At 45.3% G+C, this 21,514-nt stretch overlaps 1 protein-coding gene across 1 annotated transcript; it reads left to right on the top strand.

Annotated features, from left to right (window-relative positions):
- The first annotated feature begins 10,586 nt into the window (after positions 1-10,586).
- Positions 10,587-20,145, top strand: POLR1F (RNA polymerase I subunit F). The gene is made up of 4 exons (XM_066629138.1): positions 10,587-10,819; positions 14,788-14,929; positions 16,874-17,082; positions 17,731-20,145. Exons 1-4 carry the CDS (start codon positions 10,587-10,589, stop codon positions 18,059-18,061), a joined length of 915 nt encoding a protein of 304 aa, XP_066485235.1. The 3' UTR covers positions 18,062-20,145.
- The last annotated feature ends 1,369 nt before the right edge of the window (positions 20,146-21,514 follow it).

The raw sequence follows: 21,514 nt of genomic DNA, 5'->3' as shown, positions 1-21,514 counted from the left end.
ATGGCAGCCCTCAGGAAAATCCAGTTTGTAGGTTTCACAAGCAGAATGTTCAAGTAATTGAACTGCATATTTTGGCAATGTATCCCTAAAATTAGGATGTCCTTTCAATAATTGAAAACACACACACGCACGCACAAATTTACTTAAAATTTTTTTCAAAATGGTGTGTGTGTGTGTGTGTGTGTGTGTGTGTGTGTGTGTGTGTGTATGTGTGTGTGTGTGTATATATGTAGTTTTGCAATGACGGATGCCTATTTTTGCAATGACGGATGCCTATTTTGCCTATTATGTTTTGCAATGACATAAGACAGTATATATATAAAGACATGTCTTATGACATTGCAAAACTAGCAAAATGCTCCATTGTGACTGGTGAAATACCAGCAGAGAAAAAGCTGGTGCTGTATTTCAGGATCTTCTACTAAACCTCTCCACCATCATGATCCCAGGGTCCAAAATAGATTTATCCCACACTCAAGTCTATTCCCATAGAATTCATTGGGTTCCATTAAGAACCAAGCCTGCCCCTATCTGTGCAGTATTGCCCTGGTTTTGTGTCTAACAACACAATCCTATTCTGGGCAGGGCGGTTGGGCACAGGGCTGTATGAGAGCTTCCACTATGCAGGACTACAAAATTGAGGGTCAGAAAAGTTTTTCCCTAACTTTATGGTGGTTTGAGATGAATTTGCGGTGCCAATTCTAAAAATGGCATCCGTTTTGCCCTATCACGTCTAGTTTTGGAGATATGGCATAGCCTCATTAGTGAATGGTTCAAGCAGCTTCCTCATAAGGAAGCCATGGAATAGGCTTCCTCACGAGGAAGCTGCTTGAACCATTCACTAAAGAGGCTATGCTGTGTCTCCAAAATTAGACACGATAGGGTAAAACGGATGCCATTTTTTGAATCGGTACCCCAAATATACCCAGGAACTGGTGTAACATTTAAGGAAGCAAAATGTGTGTTGGCCTGTGCCGTGAAGGAAGAAGTCGGGCCTAGTGTTGCTCCCCCACAACTGCTTGATAATGTCTCCATAGTCCCTGGCCGGGAACAACAGCAGTGGACCTCACTGTCAAAGGGGCCCTTGTGTGAACACAGCCCTCAGTACATGCCACCTGTGGAATCACCACTAAGCTGTGGCATAACGGGGGGGGAATGCTCTGGGTGCTATGCTTGGGGGGGCAGCACTGCGGCCCACTCCCCCCCCCAGGGTACACCAAGAACCAAACCGACAGTGGCTCAAGGAGCACAGCCACTATCAGCATGGTTCCACCCCAATCTGAGGACCACCCCCTCCCCTCTCCTTTCTTTAAAGGGGAGAAGAGGGGACCCTCGGATGTGGCCACGAACTGCACTGAGAGTGACTGCGATCCTGCAGCCAATGAGGATGGAGGAAGTCAGTCCTCATACAGTAAAAGAAATGAATATAGTCTGTGTACTTGCACATACAGAGAGAGGAAAAAAAATTCACATGATATTAGCAGGCTAGAAGTTCCAGAAAATCAGCAGCTTTTTGGCAAGGGAGGTACATATGTATGTAAGGACACAATTCTAACCAGGTCTACTTAGAAGTAAGTCCTATTTTGTTCAATGGGGCTTACTCACAGGAAAGTGTGGTTAGGATTGCAGCCTAAGGACCCAATTCTATCCAACTTTTCAGCACAGGTGCAGTCTTAATGCAGCCCCAAGGTAAGGTTCCCATACCTTGAGGAGGCCTCTGTGACTGCCTTCCCAACACAGGAAGCAGTGCATATCCCACTGGCTCAGCAGCACTGGCACTGGAAAACTGGACAGGATTGGGCCCTAAGTCTATTACTTCATTACTTTTCTAGGTACTGGTACATTCATGCAGTCAACAAAAAGGCACAATGTTTTCTGGGAGATCACAGAAGCATGCTTTCCTTTTCTGCCTGTCAGCTCACCACTACATGGTGGTAGTGTAAACTCCCATGTAAACATGTACAGGATTATGCTACAAAATACTTAACTTTCAGTGCATCCTATGCATGTCTACTCAGATGTAAATTTTGTTGTGTTCAATGGGGCTTACTTTCAGGGAAGTGTCTCCAGGACTACAGCCTTTGGTTGGATGGTGCCTTAATTTTGCATGTGTTAATTTACAGGATCAGGTGTCACTGAGACACATATGACTGATTTCACATTCCAAATAGATCTGGAGTCACAACAGCGGAGCAACAAGCAGTAACAAGGAGTAACAAGCAACAAGGAGTAACAAGTAACAAGCAAAAAGGAGTAACAAGCAACAAGCAGTAACAAGGAGGATTAGTCTGGCAAAAAGCTCTGGCCTTCAGGGCATTCACTTCAGCGTTCTTACAAGTACGTGGGCTCACAAAGGCTGTATTTCTGCCACAGCTCTCAGATATTCCATGATTCTCAAGTTTTGTTTTTCTAAAACAAAAAAAACAACAACATTGACTTCTGACATCCTGGGACTGTACTTTATTTTTCACATACGGGTGGGTGAATGGGGATGGTAAACAGTTGAACTGGTTACACTGAGAACTTCAAGAGCTGCCAAGTCAAATCTTGAGCTGAGTGGGAAGCAGAGGAAGAGCAGAAGCTCTCAAAACAACACTGAGGTTAATGTAACACTGAAGCGCACACCAGCAAAGTCTCAGCAGGCCCGTATGTTCCTCCAGGAATAAGGAGGCTTCAATTCCCCTCCAAGAAAAAAAAAATGGAGAATAAATTGACTCTGGTTGAGTTCACTAAATATTGGCACTGGCATCTGTGTTTTCATCAAAAAAACTTGCAATGTAAGCACAGATGAAGTTGGACCTGGGTGAAGTTCCAATCCTTTCAGTGGATACCACAAACTGAGAATGAAGTTGATCAGTCTGCAGTTCTCTAGTGATACTAGGCTGGGTCACATCTGGGAAGCAGGTAGAATCAGATAACCCGAGTCCTCTTGAGAGGAAGTAGCCCAGACTGACCTTGCCTTGTATCTATGGCACAGGGTTTTCCAAGTACTCCACAGAGCTTTCACCGAAAAATTCTTATCAACACAGGATTTTGTATTTACTCAGCAGGGGTAGGTGACATCTAGGTGAAGCTGCTGAGACTGCAACTCTCCCTCTTCCCACTCCAGTATCCTACAACAGGCAAAGCCCAACAGGGGCCAATGGCTGAATGTGGCAGTTGGAAGGTGTTTCTCCTCACCATTCTGTTCCGTCTCCTCATACAGAGAGTACATACTGCATCTTTGCTTCAGTAGCAGCCAAATGTCAAATCAGACAAGTCAAGCAAATCTTTATGCTGTGACAGGGCAGAAGATAGGGGTGCAGGTGGGAAGGCCTGCGCTGTCCATCTACTTTCATTCACTAGAGCAGGTAACAGCTGCTTCGAGCAGCACAGGGGCTGGGGAAGGAAGGAGGGTGGATACAAGGCAGGAGGGAGGCAGACCAGGCCCAGGAGGGGGCAGGATTGTGGTGCTGGCACACGCCATATCCTACCCCTCTTCCAGGGCCAGATCTGCTGACACAGCTCTACTTGGACTTGTGTCACAGAATTAGCAGGTGCAGGTCCAAGCAGACCTGTTGGTGCCTCTGAGGCTTTCCCTGGTGCAAAGGGACAAATGTCTCCCTACCTTGAAGAGACCTCCAGCCTTCTCAATTCACACATAGGATGCAGCACGGCTGTGCTGGCCCCACTGCATCTGAGCAGGTAGGACTGGGCTGTAAATGGCTTGTTTCATGAACAATATCTGAGCTGGTGAATGCTTCCCAGGCTTCTACTGCTGCTGTTTGAGTGCTCATCTGCTTGAGAAAGCTGCATTCCTGGCTCAAACATCCCAAGGGGGTGGGGAAGGAAGACGTCCCTTCCTTATACTTCTTTGAAAACATGAGAGAGAGAAAAAGATGGATAGAAAAATCCTTCAAGGCTCAATTTGGAATAAATTTCTATGCGTCTGAAAGTGTATCCAAACTTTTTTGCTTTGTAAACTAGAGAGAAATCGCAGGAGATTTCGAACATTTCCTGATTCATGTCAGAAGTGTAATGGAATAATCTTGCTCACTGTGTCCCAGTAACTTTGGTTTTGGCTCAAAGCAAAGTCATGAAAAGCTGCCACTGCCAAAAGAAAGAAAGTAAAATTTAAAAAAACTAATTGAAATACACTGGCATAAAAAAAAGAGATCGACAAATGGTTGACACGTTCACTTCTAGGATGAGATTAAGTCCTTGGTTTTGGATGTCCAAATAGTGACATAATCTGTGATCATCTTGGATTCTCTCTCAAAGGGGGAGATTTTAACAGGACGATTTGCCTCTCTTTGGTAGCAGTGCACACACAGCTGCAAATGGCACTTAAATCCATTCCCAGATATGTGCAGGGTAGATGCTTCAGGCTAGTTCCTGGCCAAGCCTGCTGTCTACGGCTGGCTAAACCTGAACTAATAAGCCCTCCTGAACTCAAGCCCTCCTGAACTCAAGCAGTCATACAAAGGATTGAGCTTCATATCAGCATCTGTGTCACAAACCTGTGCTATTGTGCAGTCAAAACAAGTCAAGAACGCCCTCTACTACTTTCTACTCCAATGTGGGTCCTAGAATTACCTGCTCCAGGGAGCAATTATTCCTACTTTGAGTGACTTACAATACAAAGCCTAGGCATGTCTACTCAGAAGTAAGTTCCATTGTATTCAATGGCATTTACTCCCATGAAAATGTGTACAGAATTGTAGCCTCATACTGCAGCACTCCTCATGGTTATCTTTATCTGTGAATTAGATAACAGTAGGAGTCACCGACTTACATTTCATTTACCAACATAAAGTTGGTTTTCTGCTGCTATTGCTATTCTATTATTAGCACTATTATTTACTGTATGATATTATTTTATCATGTTGAAAACCACCCTAGAGTCCATTGATAAATACATGCAAGGCTCAATTGTGCCATCTGGTGACTCCTTCCTGAAATACATATTTCACTTCATGAAGATTTTTTGTTTTCCCACCTATATACAGCATACAGTAGTTGAATACTATACATCCTAAGGTTTAAAGGAAGTTCCCAATATGATTTTACAAAGTTTAAAAATGTACAAGGTTTGCAAAACGTTTTTAATGTAGCTGGAGATAATCAATGTGTGCACAAATTAAAATGTTTTGCATTAAAAGGTCTTCAAGAAGGCTCAAGTTCAGACTGTGGAAAAAGATAAAGGGATAGAAGCTTTATACTTATACAATTTGGAACGGGAACATCTGGATTCTCTTACTCTAATTTTAATGCTCTTTTAAGTCATTCTATCTCTTTGTGATGACACATAAATGCTATTCTTTTTCAAGCAGATTTTGTGGCCTCCTGGAGTTCTCTACATATACCTACCACTCTACTGAAGTCCATGAAAGTTTACACTTAAATAAATTTATCAGTCTTTAAGGTGCCAAGGGACTGTAGATTTTGTCATCACTGTAACTTCTGCTTGAACCTTGAAAGTCATAGTCTGTTCCTTGCTTGCCCAAGGAACAGGGACAACACTCTGAAGAATCTATTGCCTCTTTTTCTCTGACTTTGATTGATGTAAGTTCTTCAGCAATTTGTAATCATTAGCTCCCATTTCCAACCATTATATATCCTCAAAACAAATCCTGTAACCTTTCTTTCCTAAACCTAGGCTGCAATCCTAACCACACTTTCCTGAGAGTAAGCCCCACTGAACAAAATAGGACTTACTTCTGAGTAGACCTGGTTAGGATTGTGCTCCTAGACCAGTGATTTTCAACCTTTTTCGACTCACTGACCCACTGACATGATGCTAAAATTTTCAAGGCACACCATCAGTCTTTTGATAAGTGGCAAGGCACACCATGCTATTGGTGAGGGGCTCACATCCCCCAACGGCCCAACTAATAAATTACCCTTCCTCAAACTCCTATGGCACACCTGCAGACCATCTGCAGCACATCAGGGTGTCACGGCACAGTGGTTGAAAATGGCTACCCTAGACAGTAGTTACAAGGTGAGCCAGTGTGACTCAAGAAGATATCCCAGTGTGTACAAAGCTGGGCAGTGGGTTGCTAAGGTTCCAGTTTTTCCTTCTTTCATTCCTCATCACCACCACTTCTGTCTTCCATGGACTTCTTCCATGGACTCACTGAATATAGTGCAAAGTACTCAAAACAAGAAAATGAATGATATTGCCACAACTTTTCACCTGAAAATACTCAGGAAAAGGGGAATATTGTTTCAGCTGCAACACTATCCCATTCCTCATGTCTTTGCATTCGTTTTGATGCATTAGTAACATTTTATGTAAAGCTGACAGCTTGACCATAATGGAAAGGAACAGAGACATTCCAGTGAATTGTATACCTATATACTTGACAGAAGTAGCCATTCTCCGATTGCTTCTGGCCCTTACATGGCTTTTGCCATCTTGGGGAAAATGTCCATCACATCTTGAGTAGGCAGTGAAATCACTGGAACTGTTGTAGTCAGAAGTTTCTGCTTTACCACTGAAGCCTGGAATGACAAAGACTACCCTTGCTACACACAGGCAACCCACGCGGCTATTACAACAGATGTTTCCTATTTGAGGTGAATTATCTCAGAGGAGCAATTCTTTATACCATACTTGCATGCCAAAAATAGGGGGGGGGGGGAAATCAGAATACACAAACCCAATAATGAACTGGCTTTGCAGCATTTTTGGTGAGCCTGCATGTGGTGGATGTGCGCATGCACGTTGTGTGCATGTCGCTTTTTAAGCACCATCCAAGGGCCCAATCCTATCCAATTTTCCAGCACTGGTGCAGCCATGCCAATGGGTCATACACAGTTGAGGGGCAGTCATGGAGACCTCAAGGCAATGGCCTGGAGGGGAGAGCAGAGAAGCAAATGCCCTGAGTGCTGTGACTGCTCAGTGCTTGAGACTGCTCAAGAAGCCTTCTGAGGCTTCCGACATGATCTTAAGCAGTACTTCTGGTTTCCCCGCAAGCACTATTTAAGAATGTGGAGAAGCCTCAGGCAGCTTTCCCAGTCATTTCTAGCACTGCATGATGCTCTGTTGTGCTGGGTGACTATGGGGGACAGCATGGTGTGGGGGAGGGGAGGCATCCTTTGCCCTGGGGTGTGGTGATGGACAGGTCTGTTAATTTCTAATGGTAAGGGAATGTTTTATTTTAGGGATGCACTGTGGCTGCATCAGCGCTGGAAAGTTGGATAGGATTGGGCCCAAAGTCTACTAACAAAAGGGTGATCCCATAAGCAGAATCTACCCATAAGCTGCAAACTACCCACAGACAGGGCCTCTGAGAAAAAGTTTATCAGGGGGTACAAAGTTTCTTTTGAGCCCCTTCCCAAAGCAGGGGGGGAGCCAAGTGGGGGAGGGTGGCAGCAAGGATGGGCAGAGGAGGGGAAAAACAAGACAAGAGTGGTGACTAAGGGTGCAATCCTAACCCCTTATCACTCATGGAGGCCTCCTCAGAGTCAGGGAATGTTTGTTTCCTTACCTCATTGGTAAGGAAACATTGCCCTTATGACAGTGCTGGAAAGCACTGACATAAGGGGTTAGGATTGCGCCCTAACAGACTAACTACCTGCTGAGTAAAATATCTTTACTCAGCATTTGGTTAGTCTGCAGAACTCCTTGCCACAGGGTGTAGTGATGGCATCTGGCCTGGATGCCTTTAAAATTGGATTGGACAAATTTCTGGAGGAAATGTCTATCATAGGTTACAAGCCATGATGTGCATGTGCAACCTCCTGATTTTAGAAGTAGGCTGTCTCTGAATGCCAGATGCAGGGGAGAGCACCAAGATGCAAGTTATGTCTTGCTGTCTTGTGTGCTTCCTGAAGCGTTTGGTGGGCTACTGTGAGATACAGGCAGCTGGACTAGATGGGCCTTTGGTCTTATTGTCCAGCGGGGCTCTTCTTATGACTTCCCTGCATGTAATTAGTCGGTGGAACTCCTTGCCACATGATGTGGTGATGGCATCTGGCCTGGATACCTTTAAAAGAGGATTGGATAAATTTCTGGAAGAAAAGTTCATAACAGGCTATAAGCCGTGATGGGTATGTGCAACTTCCTGGTTTTAGGAGGCTACCTCAGAATGCCGGATGCAAGGGAGGGCACCAGGACACATGTGTCTTGCTGTCTTGTGTGCTCCCTGAGGCGCTTGGTGACTAGATGGGCCTTTGGTCTGATCCAGCGGGGCTCTTCTTATGGCTTCCCTGCATGTAATTAGTCAGTGGAACTCCTTGCCACAGCACCACATCCAGTGGTGCTCTTCTTATGTGACAGCCAGCATAGTCTTTGGAGTCCAGGTCTGCCAGGTTTCCCAATGCAGAGCCCGGTTTACCTGCCCACATGATGTTGGGCAACCCTAGCATCCTGCACAGGCAGTGAGACCTGGTGGGGTTGGAAAATGTAGGATCCCAGGAAATTCTCAGAGGCCTCCCGGACCTCCTTTATGATCTTGGGCTCTGGTGCACATGACCCCCTTTACCCCCCTCACATGGGTCCTGCCCACAAAGAAACTGGCAGCCCAATCCCATCAGGCCTTGCTGATGGAGAGGCATTACTTGCTGGATGGAGAGGCATTACTTGCTGATGGAGAGGCATTACTTGATGGAGAGGCATTACTTGCCATTACTTGCTGAGGGAGAGTCAGCATGGCTTCTGTAAGGGTAAGTCTTGCCTCACAAACCTTATAGAATTCTTTGAAAAAGTCAACAGGCATGCGGATGCGGGAGAACCCGTGGACATTATATATCTGGACTTTCAGAAGGCGTTTGACACGGTCCCTCACCAAAGGCTACTGAAAAAACTCCACAGTCAGGGAATTAGAGGACAGGTACTCTCGTGGATTGAGAACTGGTTGGAGGCCAGGAAGCAGAGAGTGGGTGTCAATGGGCAATTTTCACAATGGAGAGAGGTGAAAAGCGGTGTGCCCCAAGGATCTGTCCTGGGACCGGTGCTTTTCAACCTCTTCATAAATGACCTGGAGACAGGGTTGAGCAGTGAAGTGGCTAAGTTTGCAGACGACACCAAACTTTTCCGAGTGGTAAAGACCAGAAGTGATTGTGAGGAACTCCAGAAGGATCTCTCCAGACTGGCAGAATGGGCAGCAAAATGGCAGATGCGCTTCAATGTCAGTAAGTGTAAAGTCATGCACATTGGGGCAAAAAATCAAAACTTTAGATATAGGCTGATGGGTTCTGAGCTGTCTGTGACAGATCAGGAGAAAGATCTTGGGGTGGTGGTGGACAGGTCGATGAAGGTGTCGACCCAATGTGCGGCGGCAGTGAAGAAGGCCAATTCTACGCTTGGGATCATTAGGAAGGGTATTGAGAACAAAACGGTTAGTATTATAATGACGTTGTACAAATCGATGGTAAGGCCACACCTGGAGTATTGTGTCCAGTTCTGGTCGCCGCATCTCAAAAAAGACATAGTGGAAATGGAAAAGGTGCAAAAGAGAGCTACTAAGATGATTACGGGGCTGGGGCACCTTCCTTATGAGGAAAGGCTACGGCGTTTGGGCCTCTTCAGCCTAGAAAAGAGACGCTTGAGGGGGGACATGATTGAGACATACAAAATTATGCAGGGGATGGACAGAGTGGATAGGGAGATGCTCTTTACACTCTCACATAATACCAGAACCAGGGGACATCCACTAAAATTGAGTGTTGGGCGGGTTAGGACAGACAAAAGAAAATATTTCTTTACTCAGCGTGTGGTCGGTCTGTGGAACTCCTTGCCACAGGATGTGGTGCTGGCGTCTAGCCTAGACGCCTTTAAAAGGGGATTGGACAAGTTTCTGGAGGAAAAATCCATTATGGGGTACAAGCCATGATGTGTATGCGCAACCTCCTGATTTTAGGAATGGGCTATGTCAGAATGCCAGATGCAAGGGAGGGCACCAGGATGAGGTCTCTTGTTATCTGGTGTGCTCCCTGGGGCATTTGGTGGGCCGCTGTGAGATACAGGAAGCTGGACTAGATGGGCCATGGCCTGATCCAGTGGGGCTGTTCTTATGTTCTTATATCAGCACTTTCCTGGGAGCAAGCCCCATTGACTCTAATGGGGCTTACTTCTGAGTAGACATTCACAGGATGGGGCTCTGAGGCTGCAACCCTAACCACACTTTCCTGAGAGTAAGCTCCATTGAACAAAATAGGACTTACTTCTGAATAGACTTGCTTAGGCTTGTGCCCTAAGTGCAGCTCCTGTACAGTGTAGGGTAAACATGATAAGAACAGTAGCCATTAACAGAGAGGGAGGCTGCAACACCGCAGAAACTGAGAGCAGACCGCGCAGTTGCAAAAATAGCCCTGGGAGGCTTGGCCGCAGCCCAGCTGCGAAGCCTGCACGCGCATTGGCTTCAAGCCGCTTCTTGTGACGTCGCAATGGCACTCCCCCCCGCCCCGCGCGCGCCACCAGCAGTACGTTCGGCCATCCCTCTGAAGGACCCGGATGAGAGCCCTCACTGGGCGGGGCGCCTCAGTCCGTACCGAAAGCGGGGGACGCGCCACGCACAAGATGACCGCCGCGCGCTACTGGCGGGCGACGCCGCGTGAAACGTCATCGCCAGGCGGCAGGGAGCCTCGTGAGGGACGCCATGGCCGAGGCAGGGGGCGGCGGACACCCGGCGGAGAGCGCGGCCCGCGCGCCGCCCGCGTGCGCGGAGCTGCCGTCCTTCGAGGCGGCGCGGGCGCTGGCCGGGAGCCGCCACTCCTGCCTGGCGGTCGTGCCGCACCGCAGGCACGTCGCGCTACAGCCGCGGTTCCTGCGCCGCAAGCGCTCCGGCATCTGCGCCCAGCTGGACGCCGAGCTGCGCCGCTACTCGGACAGGTAGGCGGGCGGGGCGCCTCGGAGGCTCGCTGCAGCTCTCGGGGCGGCGGTGCAGTCCCTCGGCGGCGGAGGGGGAGCAGCGGGGGCGCCTCGTCGGGGACCGGCGTTGGTGGTGCGGAGGAGAGATGTGGGCGCGGGACCTCCACAGAGAGCTGCAGAGGCGCTGCTGGCAGTAGTCCGTCTTCAGTATGGAGCGCTCTCTTTATATACTCACACACACACACACCCATATCTATATATACATGTATGTGTGTGTATTGTATAGATATAGATAGAGGTATTGGTATCTCATCAGTAGTCTCTCATCAATATCAATAGCCTTATCAATGTAGGCATTGATGTCTCATCAATATTGGTATCCCCAGAGAGAAATATATAATATTGATGAGACATCATTGATGTCTCCTCAATATTGAGGAGCATTGATCAGCATTGACATCAGCATTGATGTCTCCTCAATATTGATATCTCAATAAAGAGGTATATAGGTAGTATCAAGGTATTGGTATCCCATCAATATTGCTATCTCCAGAGAGAGAGAGAGAGAGAGAGAGAGAGAGAGAGAGAGAGAGAGATGTACTGATGTCAGTATTCTGTCATCAATATTGATTTTATACATAAGAGAGAGGGGGGTATCCTGTCAATAGTCTCTCACCAATATTGATAGCTCAGTAGAGGCATGTATAGGTATTGTTATCTCATCAGTAGACTCTCACCAACATTGGTATCTCCACACAGAGAGATATAGGTATTGGTATCAATATTGTCATCAATATTGCTGCTTCAATAGAGGGATACATAGGTATTGTTATATCATCAATATTGATATCTCAATATAAAGCTATATATAGGTATTGCTATCCTATCAATAATCTCTCATCAATATTGATAGCTCAGTAGAGGGATATATAGATATCTCATCATTAGTTTCTTCTCAGTATTGGTATCTCCATAGAGAGATATATAGGTATTGATACCTCATCAATACTGATGTGTCAATATATAGATATATATAGGTATTGATATCCCATCAATAGTCTTTCATCAGTACTGATAGCTCAGTACAGGGATATATCGGTATTGATATCTCAATAATATTGATACCTTCTTGTAAAGATATATATAGGTATTGGTATACCATCAATTGATTCTCATCAGTATTGAGAGCTCAATAGAGGGATAGATAGGTATTGATATCTCATCTATATTGATATCAATAGAGCAGTAGGTGCTGATATCTCATAGGTTTTTATATCAACGTGCTCTCTGAGGGCATTTTAACCCATTTCTGTCCAGTCCACCAGTATACACATTTGATCCCTGTTATGTATATGCAATGTTGGGCAGAAATGGTTTATTAAATTTTTTTTTCTGCCGTTGTCACCATCACCCTTTCCAAAGGCTCCAAGAAGTTGTTTAAAACACATGTTTCTGACCTGCAGTAAAAAAAGGCAGACAACAAGCTCTGTTGAAAAGGGCAACCTAAACATACAGCTCAGAAAAGAGTTGAACTAGCTTAGAGCCCTTTCCACCTAAAAGCTCCTTGGAGAACAGAGTAGTTATGTTATTGGTTAGAATGGTAGTCATAAGAACATAAGAAGAACCCTGCTGGATCCGGCCCAGGGCCCATCTAGTCCAGCTTCCTGTATCTCCCGGTGACCCACCAGATGCCTCAGAGAGCACACAATACCACAAGATACTTGCATCTCATTGCCACTCCTGCATCTGGCATTCTGTTTACCCTCACACCCTCCAGGTCTTCAACCTTTTTCTAGCCACGACCCAAAGAAATAAAGTATGAGACTGGGGACCCTATTCGCCTATACCAGGGGTGCTCACACTTTTTTGGCTCTTTGAAACCCAGCAAGGCCTGAAGATCTACCAGAGTTTTTTTACAATGTTCGCGCCATCATAACACATAACATTTATGTGTACAATGTGCTGGGTGGGGAGGCAGGTGAGGCAGAGCTCTGCGCGTGGGTGCTTGGGTGCCTCACAGGGCAGCGGCGCTTTGCAAAGGACTCCAGTGGGGAGGCTCTGCCTCACCTGCCTCCCCAGCCACTGCACATCTCTGCCACCCACCCAACCACCCAAACATAAGAGCACCTTGTGCCAGTGCTTAGCCACAGGAAGCCCCTGGAAGAGGCTCTCTTCTCCCTCCCCCCCACCCATGAACTTCGTCCGGCAGCCTGTGTTGCCACAGCTCAAGCCTCTCCTGTCCAGCCCGGGCGCTGAGGGGGAGGGACTGCGCACACGGCGCAGCGGTTGAAAAGGGCCGGAATGGGGCCGTGTCCTGCAGTGTGCCCGGTCAGCTGCCTCCTCCCAGGTGCGACCCACCGGATGGCTTGAGCCCCCCAGCCCACTGTGCAGAACCTGGAGAGGCCGCAGGAGCCCCCCAGAGAAGCCCCTCCTCGCCCCTCAGGCGTCCGTCTCTCTCTGCCCCCACCCAGGCACCGGCCCCGCCCAGCCTCTGGGCAGGGCCGGGCTGGACAGACCCCCGGGGCTCTGGCTGCCGGATCGCTCTCTGCCTGGGGCGGGAGGGCTGGAGCGGAGGGAGGGCAGAGAGACGTACTGCAGACTGAAACCTCGGCTGCTCTTCCTGCAGGGGGAGAGAGAGGGAGAGAGAGACAGTGCTTACTGCCGGGCTGCTCAGCCCCGCCCGCCGCCTGACATGCATCGCCTGACCGTGGGGGGCACGGCCGCGGGGGCGGCAACATTGCTCTCCACCTCAATGTCAATGAGGTGTTGTCGCTCATGCTGCCCGGCCGAGCTGCTCCGGGGCCTCCCTGGCAGGCGCTGCGGGCCAAGCGGCGGTGAGGAGAGGCGGCGGCGGCGGCGGCGGCAACCGCGACGCGGCCAGACCAGCCTCCGCCTCCTCCTGCTGCTGCTCCTCGGTCGTCGCCTTCGTCGTCTCCTCCTCCTGGCACCGTCCACTCGCCTCACGTCTGGCTCCCGGCCCGCGGAGCATGCTGGGGGATGGAGTCCTCCCCCGGCACCACAGTGCGGTAGCCTCCAAACAGCGCCGTGACCTCTGCAGGGCAATCTGCGCTTGGCAGCGCCACGGGGCATTATGGGCTACGCCAGGGGTGCTCAGGCTCCGCGATCGACTCATTTTGCCCTCGCGATCGACCGGTAGATCACAAGCGATGTATTGAGCACCCCTGGCCTATACCCTGCCCCCATTATGCCCTCCCAGAAGTGTTCACTGTAACCAGATATTCTTATTAGAGAGAGTAGAAAAAGTTACATGAATCCTGACACTAGTGAAAGCTATTACTAATAGCTTCACACAATAGCTAATTGTGTGACAGCAGAATTACTAAGAACCTGAGCGTGACTGGGACAATCTGCTGGTACCTGAAGGGTTACAACAGATGCCTCCCCCTTTACCTGGTAGTGCTCTAGTCCAGTAGTCTTCAACCTTCTTCATACCCATAAGTTGCTTTGACTCCACAACTGAGGCTTTGTGACCCCATTGGGATCCCCAAGATTGAAGAACACTGGGTTAGAACATTTACAAACCACATCATGAATAAAAACTGTTCTCAAGGTTGTTTGCATAGCACAAGGAATAAGAGAAGATGGTCCCCTGTTATGAAGGAACTCATAGTTGAAAAAGATGTGCTAGGAGTAGGAACAGGTCCTCTTCCTCTGCTAAATATAAGAAAGTTGTATCTTTACCCTATGTTCAGTTGTGTTCTGTTTCCCTTTGCCCTGTTCAGCATCCTTAAGGCACAAGAATGATGGCCTTTCGTATTACTCCAATCCAGCTTTTGTTGCTTGTTGATCAAATGGAACATAGGCACTTTTACTTGTGTATCTTTGTTAGTACAGTGATGGTTTTTTACTCCATCTTTGAAAGGCAGTAAATGCACATAGCGCCCCCCCCCATCCTCCATAATAGCTGCAGTGGGCCAGTTTATGGTCTCAGTACAAATTGGTGACATGTGGCATCTTTTATCTTGTAGCTTTCAAGGTGTTCCTGTGGCTTATGATGACATTAAAATAACAAATGAATTAGGAGACATAATTGATGACATGGGAGCCATTCATCTTGGCATTGAAGCGAATTTTGTTGTCTTCCAGCCAAAACCAGGGAAAAAACTTGTGGTATGTTTATGTTTTTTTAAAGCTTGTGTTAGACCAGTGCTTCTAATGATTAAAATTGAGCCTTTCTTGTGTTACAACTATTCTGCAGTGAATCTCCTCACAAAGTGCCTGGACTGATGTTTTGTCATGTTACATAGTGTAATAGCCTATATGTAGTAAGCATTTACCTCTTCACATTTACCTATGGGGAGAGATGTGCCTAGGACCATTGAAATCAATAGATGTGCCTAACTTAGCATAAGATTGCAAATATTTTGCGAGTGTTGATCTTTTACTTAAATATATGTACTTGCTCTTCCTCGTGTACTAGCAGTGGATCTGTAACAAAGGATGTAGGTGTATAATGTTCTTTCTTGTCATTTCTTGCTTATTCACAACTGTTATATTTGCTATTATTATTATTATTATTATTATTATTATTATTATTAGCCTGAAAGGCTTTTGAGGCCTTTCAGAAAAATCCATATGATCATAAGACTTCAAAACTGTCATGATAGCAAACTTTGACAGCTTTGTGTGTGTTTGTATTTTTAAAGATGGAATTCCAAAAAGAGACTGATTGACAACCATCTTAACAGCCCAATCCTGTGCATGTCTACTCAGAAGTAAGTCCCATTAGAATCAATGGGGCTTACTCCCAGGAAAGTGTGGATAGGATTGGGCTGTTTGTTACGTGAAAATCCCCTTTTTCCTTTTGATTTTATATCTAGTTATAGGCCAAACTTCTCACAGGCCTAATTTCCAAAAACCCTGGTAAAAGTCACAAGTTTACACAACCTCCACCTCTCCATGCACACAGCAACAAAGACTTTAGCAACAAAGTCTAAAGAGTAAATCGTTGCTTAAGTGTCTCCTATGGTTGTATTGCTTAAATCAATCACTGCGTATTGTAAGTTTCCCCAGCCAGGGAAGCCAGCCATTAGACCCATTGAATTTTGCTGATATGCTGATAAGGGACATCCTGACCCCGAACACCCTGGTCGGTGGCAGTTTTCCCCCAGCTCAGCGCCCAGCCCAGCGCCGGCTCAGCAAAAGCCCTTTTAAGAGAAGGCTGCCATGTGCTCTCTCTCTCTCTGGCTGCCCCTCCAAGGCAGAGGTCCTCCTCCCAGGACTTCCCCCCCCCAATCCATCTGCTCCTCAGGACAGGTAACTATTTTGCGTTCTGGAACTTTCCTCTCTGTCTTTCCCACCTGTTTCTCCCCTTCTCTCCCCATCTTTAGTTAGCAATGGGGTTTAGCAGACCAGGGACCCCTAAAATCCTTCCCTACAAATTTCCCTTTTCCTAATTTCCTCGGATGCACCAAATACATGTCACATGCAACCACCATAAAGCTAGGTACACTTTTCAAGTACTAGAACGAAGAAATGTGCATTATATTTACCTGTGTGCTTTTGTAATAAAAATATGATCTTTTATTAAAAGTTCTCTCTCAGTCTCCTCCTTAAGCTAAAAGGGAATTTCTCTGCATTACGCTGTTTTGTTATCCAGCCTGCTATCCTGAAGTTCCAAAAAGGGTAGTGTACTAATTCCCCTAAAACAAAACAGCCCTTTTGGTAACAGTTAGTTATCAAAGAAGAGGTATGAAAACCCAAAATGCTAAAGAATTCTTGTTAGGTAGTATCTGAAAAGTCGTTTTGATAATGACTCTTGATTAAGGTACTTTTTTTCTTCCAAGTATACACTTAGAAGCAGGTCTGTGGAGTCAGGACCAACTGCTGCTTCTGACTTCACCCAGAATTGCTTCCTTCTTCAACTGATCAGGAGTTGGAATCAGAAGCAATGTTTGGGTGGAGTCAAAGGTAGAGTTGGTACCAGCTCAGCCCTGCTGCAGATGCAAGAGGCTTATTTTAAAAAGGATGCTTTGCTGCTTATGATGGAAAATAGAAATTCACAAAGCATATGTTCTGTGGCATGCTCCTAATATGTCTGTCCTTTCTTTCTAGGGAATAATCAACAAAGTGGCACCTAGTCACACAGGCTGCCTAGTGCATGGATGTTTCAATGCTTCCATTCCCAAACCCGATCATGTGTCAGTTGATGAATGGAAAAACTTTGGTTTTGAAATAGGCAATAGACTGGTCTTTAAAGTGTTGTGTTTTGATTCAGATGCTGCTGGAGTCTTCTGCATTCGAGGAAAATTGTGCAGAGACAGGTACAGTTATGTCTTGTACAAAATAAACTCTGAGCTGCTTCAGAGATGTAGGGAAGAATCCTTTAGGAGCTTTATCATTGGCTAGGTATTGAGTGCTAGGGATAGAGGAACGGGTTTGCAGAATCTAGTGAAAGTTTGAAAAGTGGAAATAATATCTCCAAACGATGCAGAATGGGAAGAAATGCACTAAGGACTACATTATGACTGGTGGAGCTTACCTATGCAGGTCTACTCAGAAATAAACCCCATTGGGTTTAGTGCAACTTATTTTCAGGTAAGTGTGTGTAGGACTGCAGCCTTAGATTATCATCAAACTTGAAGGATAGTTTAGGCCAATATGGCTGCTATAATGAGGTAATACATGTGGATGTTGTGAGATATGCTGGCCCTTTATAAATTAACGGCATTGGATCCTCAGCTAATAGCAAGGCTTGGCTAGCAAGAGTCTTAGTTGTGGGCTTTGCCCGCTGTTCCACAAGCTGAAATGCGGGAAGCGAGTGGGTAGTATAGGAAGAAATTATGTTTCAGGGGAATCAGTAGCGTTAAATTGGATATCTAATAATAATGGCTTCTTTTGAGATTTGTCTAATGCAGCAGTCCAGTAGAGTGCTTGGAAAATTCATTCTCTGTATTCTTTTTGCAATGCAGCACCAGAGGAGAAATACCAAAGGAAAAACGCAAGAGAAAACATGAAAAGCATTCTGTGCAGGATGGTGCGATGGAGATGGAGGTTGATGTGCTGACCCCTGAGATTGAGGATGCGGAGATGCAGTTCAATGACTCTGATAATGGAATCCCTGACAAGCCACAAGGGGAGCACAGAGAAGACAAAGCAGACTTGGGAGTGCATGCAAGTGACTCGAGTGGCTACCAGAGCGATCATGGCAAATCGAAGAAAAAGAAAAGAAAACTTATTGAGGAAGAAAATGCACTCCTTGAATTGTCACAATCCAGAGCGAAAAAGAAGAAGAAGGAATGAGCAACAGCCTGAATTGTACCAATGTGCCTTGACTGAACTTGGAACTGTTCCATCAGACATTCAATGAAATTATTGCACATCAGTTCATGTTTCCAAAGAAGAAGTGCTTTTATATATAAAAGCAAGTAATAAACAATATGAGAGACAGAACTTTTAATTCTTTCGGCCACTACACACCACATTCAAGCAGGTTTAGGAAATTCATTTTTAAATATCTAATGTGTCAAGGCAAATATGTTGTCTTTAAATGAGAAATGTAACTCCTTGCAGAAATTGGAGACTGCTTTTCTCCATCCTCCAAAAGGAAGAGAATTGCAACAAGGGAACCTGGGGGACGTGTTGTCTCCACCAGATATGCTAAACTGCGAGTTATTAGTTGAATGAGATACTATTTGTTTTACACATTTTTATACCGATCTTCCTCCAAGGAGCACAGGGTAGTATATATGGTTCTTTCACTTCTCTTGTCCTCACAACAATCCTGTGAGGTAGGTGAGGCTGAGAGATAGTTACTGGCCCATGGTCACCCAGGATGCTTCATGGCTGAACAGGAATTTGAACCTGTTCAAGGACTAAATCCAGCCCCAGAACCATTACACCATCCTGGCTCTCTAGGAACTAGGACATCATACTTCCTTTCCTCAACTCGCTCAGGACACATCTTCTGTATATATATTTAAAGTAAAATGGTAGAGGCAAACTGAAGGAGGATTTGGGCCATATGAAATAGATTTCAGGCAATGGAACTCCAAAAGAACAAAAGTAAAATCCCATTCCTTAGCAGTCCAGCAAAAGTTTTCTTTCAGAGAAACTCTCCTTCACATGAACTGGCAGAGAAGCTGTTATATTTTTCAGCAGGCCCCAGGTGATTTTCTTTCAGAACTCAATCATTTACCTAGGCCTCCCTGTGAAATCATTCCAGAGTTCTCTCTTGGAATTCTGCTCATAACAGTGAAGCCAAGTCTTGGATTGAGTCAGGCCCATTTGGATCAAAGCTTGTCATCCCCAGAGCAATTACATTCCTTTTTTTTTTTCTTTTGCATGGAACTTGGAGAGTCTAATAATATGGATGAAATGAGGACTGGCTATGTTCGTGCAAAGTGAGAGGGAAGTCATGGGAATGCAGCAGAGAATTTTTCTAAACCCAACATTTAATTTCAAATTAGGCAATTGAAATTTTAGAATGCTGCTTTCTGTGACATGTCATTAGTGCATACATTTTTGTTAACATTTTGTTGCAACTGCAGTTCTGATTTTGAAATTAGTACAACCAGATGGAAAATCTAGACATATCTATTCTCCTTGCAACTTGGAGAATAAACAGATGAACAAGATGTACATCTTGGGAGACAATTAGTTGAGATGGTGAGAAGCCAGTGAGTGCATCTCAGACAAATTTTTAAAATGACAAATGCAGGGGTGAGGGATTCAGATTGGGACTCTGGATGCATGGATGTGCTTGAATTATATTTGCCTGTTTGTGTTTGCCGTATATACAAAAACAAAACAGGAAGTTCTCCTATCACTCTATCTACCTATACTTTTTAAAAAAATTCTGATAAATTTGATCATCATCAGCCCTTTATTTACAGATAGACTATTGACACTGATTTTGTGGCTGCTTGGTGAATGACTTAGAAACTGGTGAATGTACAGGAAGTGGAATTAGAACACAAAGTCCACTTTGTCCCTAAACCAGTGAGCTCTTTCATTTTATGTCTGTGTTGGTTGGGCCTAGTGGCAGTGCAAATTAACTCCTTTGGATACTCTTTGTAGGAACGTGGGATGAACAATGTCGAAATAACCAGTGTTTTGCAAAGGCAGCTGCTTATATGTGCAGATAAAACCCCAGTAACTGGAGAGAATCTTGAATTAAAGACTATTGTAATATCAGAATTTTGAGTTGGGAGGTCTGTTTTAGTGTTGGAAACTGCTGTGTAGCAGGTGGAGAAAAAATTGTTCTCTTGACTTGGGGTTTTCATTGCTTGTGTGAGACAAATGTTAACCTTATAATAGTTTAAATGACTTGTGGCTAAATGTTATAAACTACTTTACATACCACACTGAGTAAAAATAATAAGGAACAGGCTTGTGATGGATAGTGTCATTACTGTATACCTCTAAATCACTTCAGTACATATTATATTTTTATAATAAAAGGTTTTCTAATATTTTACATTACCTAATAATGAAAAGTAAATGCAAGCCTCTCTGAGAAGCCTAATCTGTCTATGATGACTAGGTTCCCCAAGTGCATTGCATTCTAAAATAATGGGTTCTGAAATTTGCATCATCTCAACCGGGAGCTTTTTCAACTGAAAACATTTGGAGGACATTGTTCTGACATAGCAGAAGACAGCTGTTCACAGAAGAAGCCTCCTGCTCATGTTGCAGAGGTGCACCTGTGTTCCCTATTGGGTGAATGTTCCTTTTTGATGTGAACAGGGTTGAATGAGAGTGACCATAGCTATATCAGTCCAATGTTTTCATGTCTTCAGTGTATTGAGTAGTGTAGTTCAGTGTTCTCAAAACTGGGTTGTGATCCACCAGTGGGTCAAGATCTGATTGTTGGTGGGTCCTGAAATAAAGCTGAATGCTAACAAGGAAATGTATTGAACTCTTTAGAAAGTGAATCTAAGCTGCATTGTACATTGAAATGAACTAAGGCATGGTTGCCTGTCATTAGTTAAAGAGAAGGCCAAGAAGAACTCAGTGCCACCACAACAGTCCTGACCTGATGAACACAGGCCCCAAAAATCACTCTAAAAAGGAAGTCTCCCCCCCCCCCCCCAAGCTGACACAGAAAATGTATCAAGCCCTATGGAAAGCAAAGCTGAGCCTTGCATGCATACTTATTTGTGAGTAGGCAAACGTGCCATGGCTCCTATTGAAGGCCAGGGGAAGGGGAATGCAAGGCCACCAGAATGGTCCCAATCTGATGAATGGGGAGCTCATCAAACTCCAGAAGGTGCCCCCCCCCTTTAGCAAAAGTTTAAAAACAGGCTTGGGCAGCTGGTGAGGTGAAACTTTTTTAAGTCTCATAAAACTAAGTGGTTCCCACTAGCATGTCATTTTTAAAAAGTGGATCCCAGTGCTAAAAAGTTTGGGAACTACTCAACTAGGCAAGGGTTTGTTTTGGATTGCAAGTACAACTTCTGCACAGCCTGCAGAGATCACTAAAATGCTTATTTTAATATCTAAACTGAGTATGCAATGATCTATATTTACAGAAACCTTGGTCAAGGTTCTACATGTGCTTCCCTCCACCAAATTGTTTCTAGTATATAATTTCTATATGACATTTCAATGGCAATTGCCAAGTTAATAGATGCTGGCTGTCGTATCCACTTGCTGAAAGGAACTGTCTTAGCATCTTCAGTCCTGTACCAAGTACTAGAGATGATTCAGAAGCACCTCAGTTTCTGTGTTCTATGTAACTCTTGCTTCTCTGAG

The sequence above is a fragment of the Tiliqua scincoides genome, chromosome 5 (genome assembly GCF_035046505.1).
Source record: "Tiliqua scincoides isolate rTilSci1 chromosome 5, rTilSci1.hap2, whole genome shotgun sequence".
Lineage (NCBI taxonomy): Eukaryota > Metazoa > Chordata > Lepidosauria > Squamata > Scincidae > Tiliqua > Tiliqua scincoides.
Note: the sequence above shows the minus strand (reverse complement) of the source record. Positions and strands in the feature narration are given on the sequence as shown.

Bases quoted from the DNA above. Each gene is read 5' to 3' on its own strand.
- POLR1F (XM_066629138.1), top strand. From the start codon at position 10,587: ATGGCCGAGGCAGGGGGCGGCGGACACCCGGCGGAGAGCGCGGCCCGC. The intron at 10,820-14,787 runs GTAGGCGGGCGG...TTTATCTTGTAG, and splicing joins CTGCGCCGCTACTCGGACAG to CTTTCAAGGTGTTCCTGTGG. The intron at 14,930-16,873 runs GTATGTTTATGT...CTTTCTTTCTAG, and splicing joins AACCAGGGAAAAAACTTGTG to GGAATAATCAACAAAGTGGC.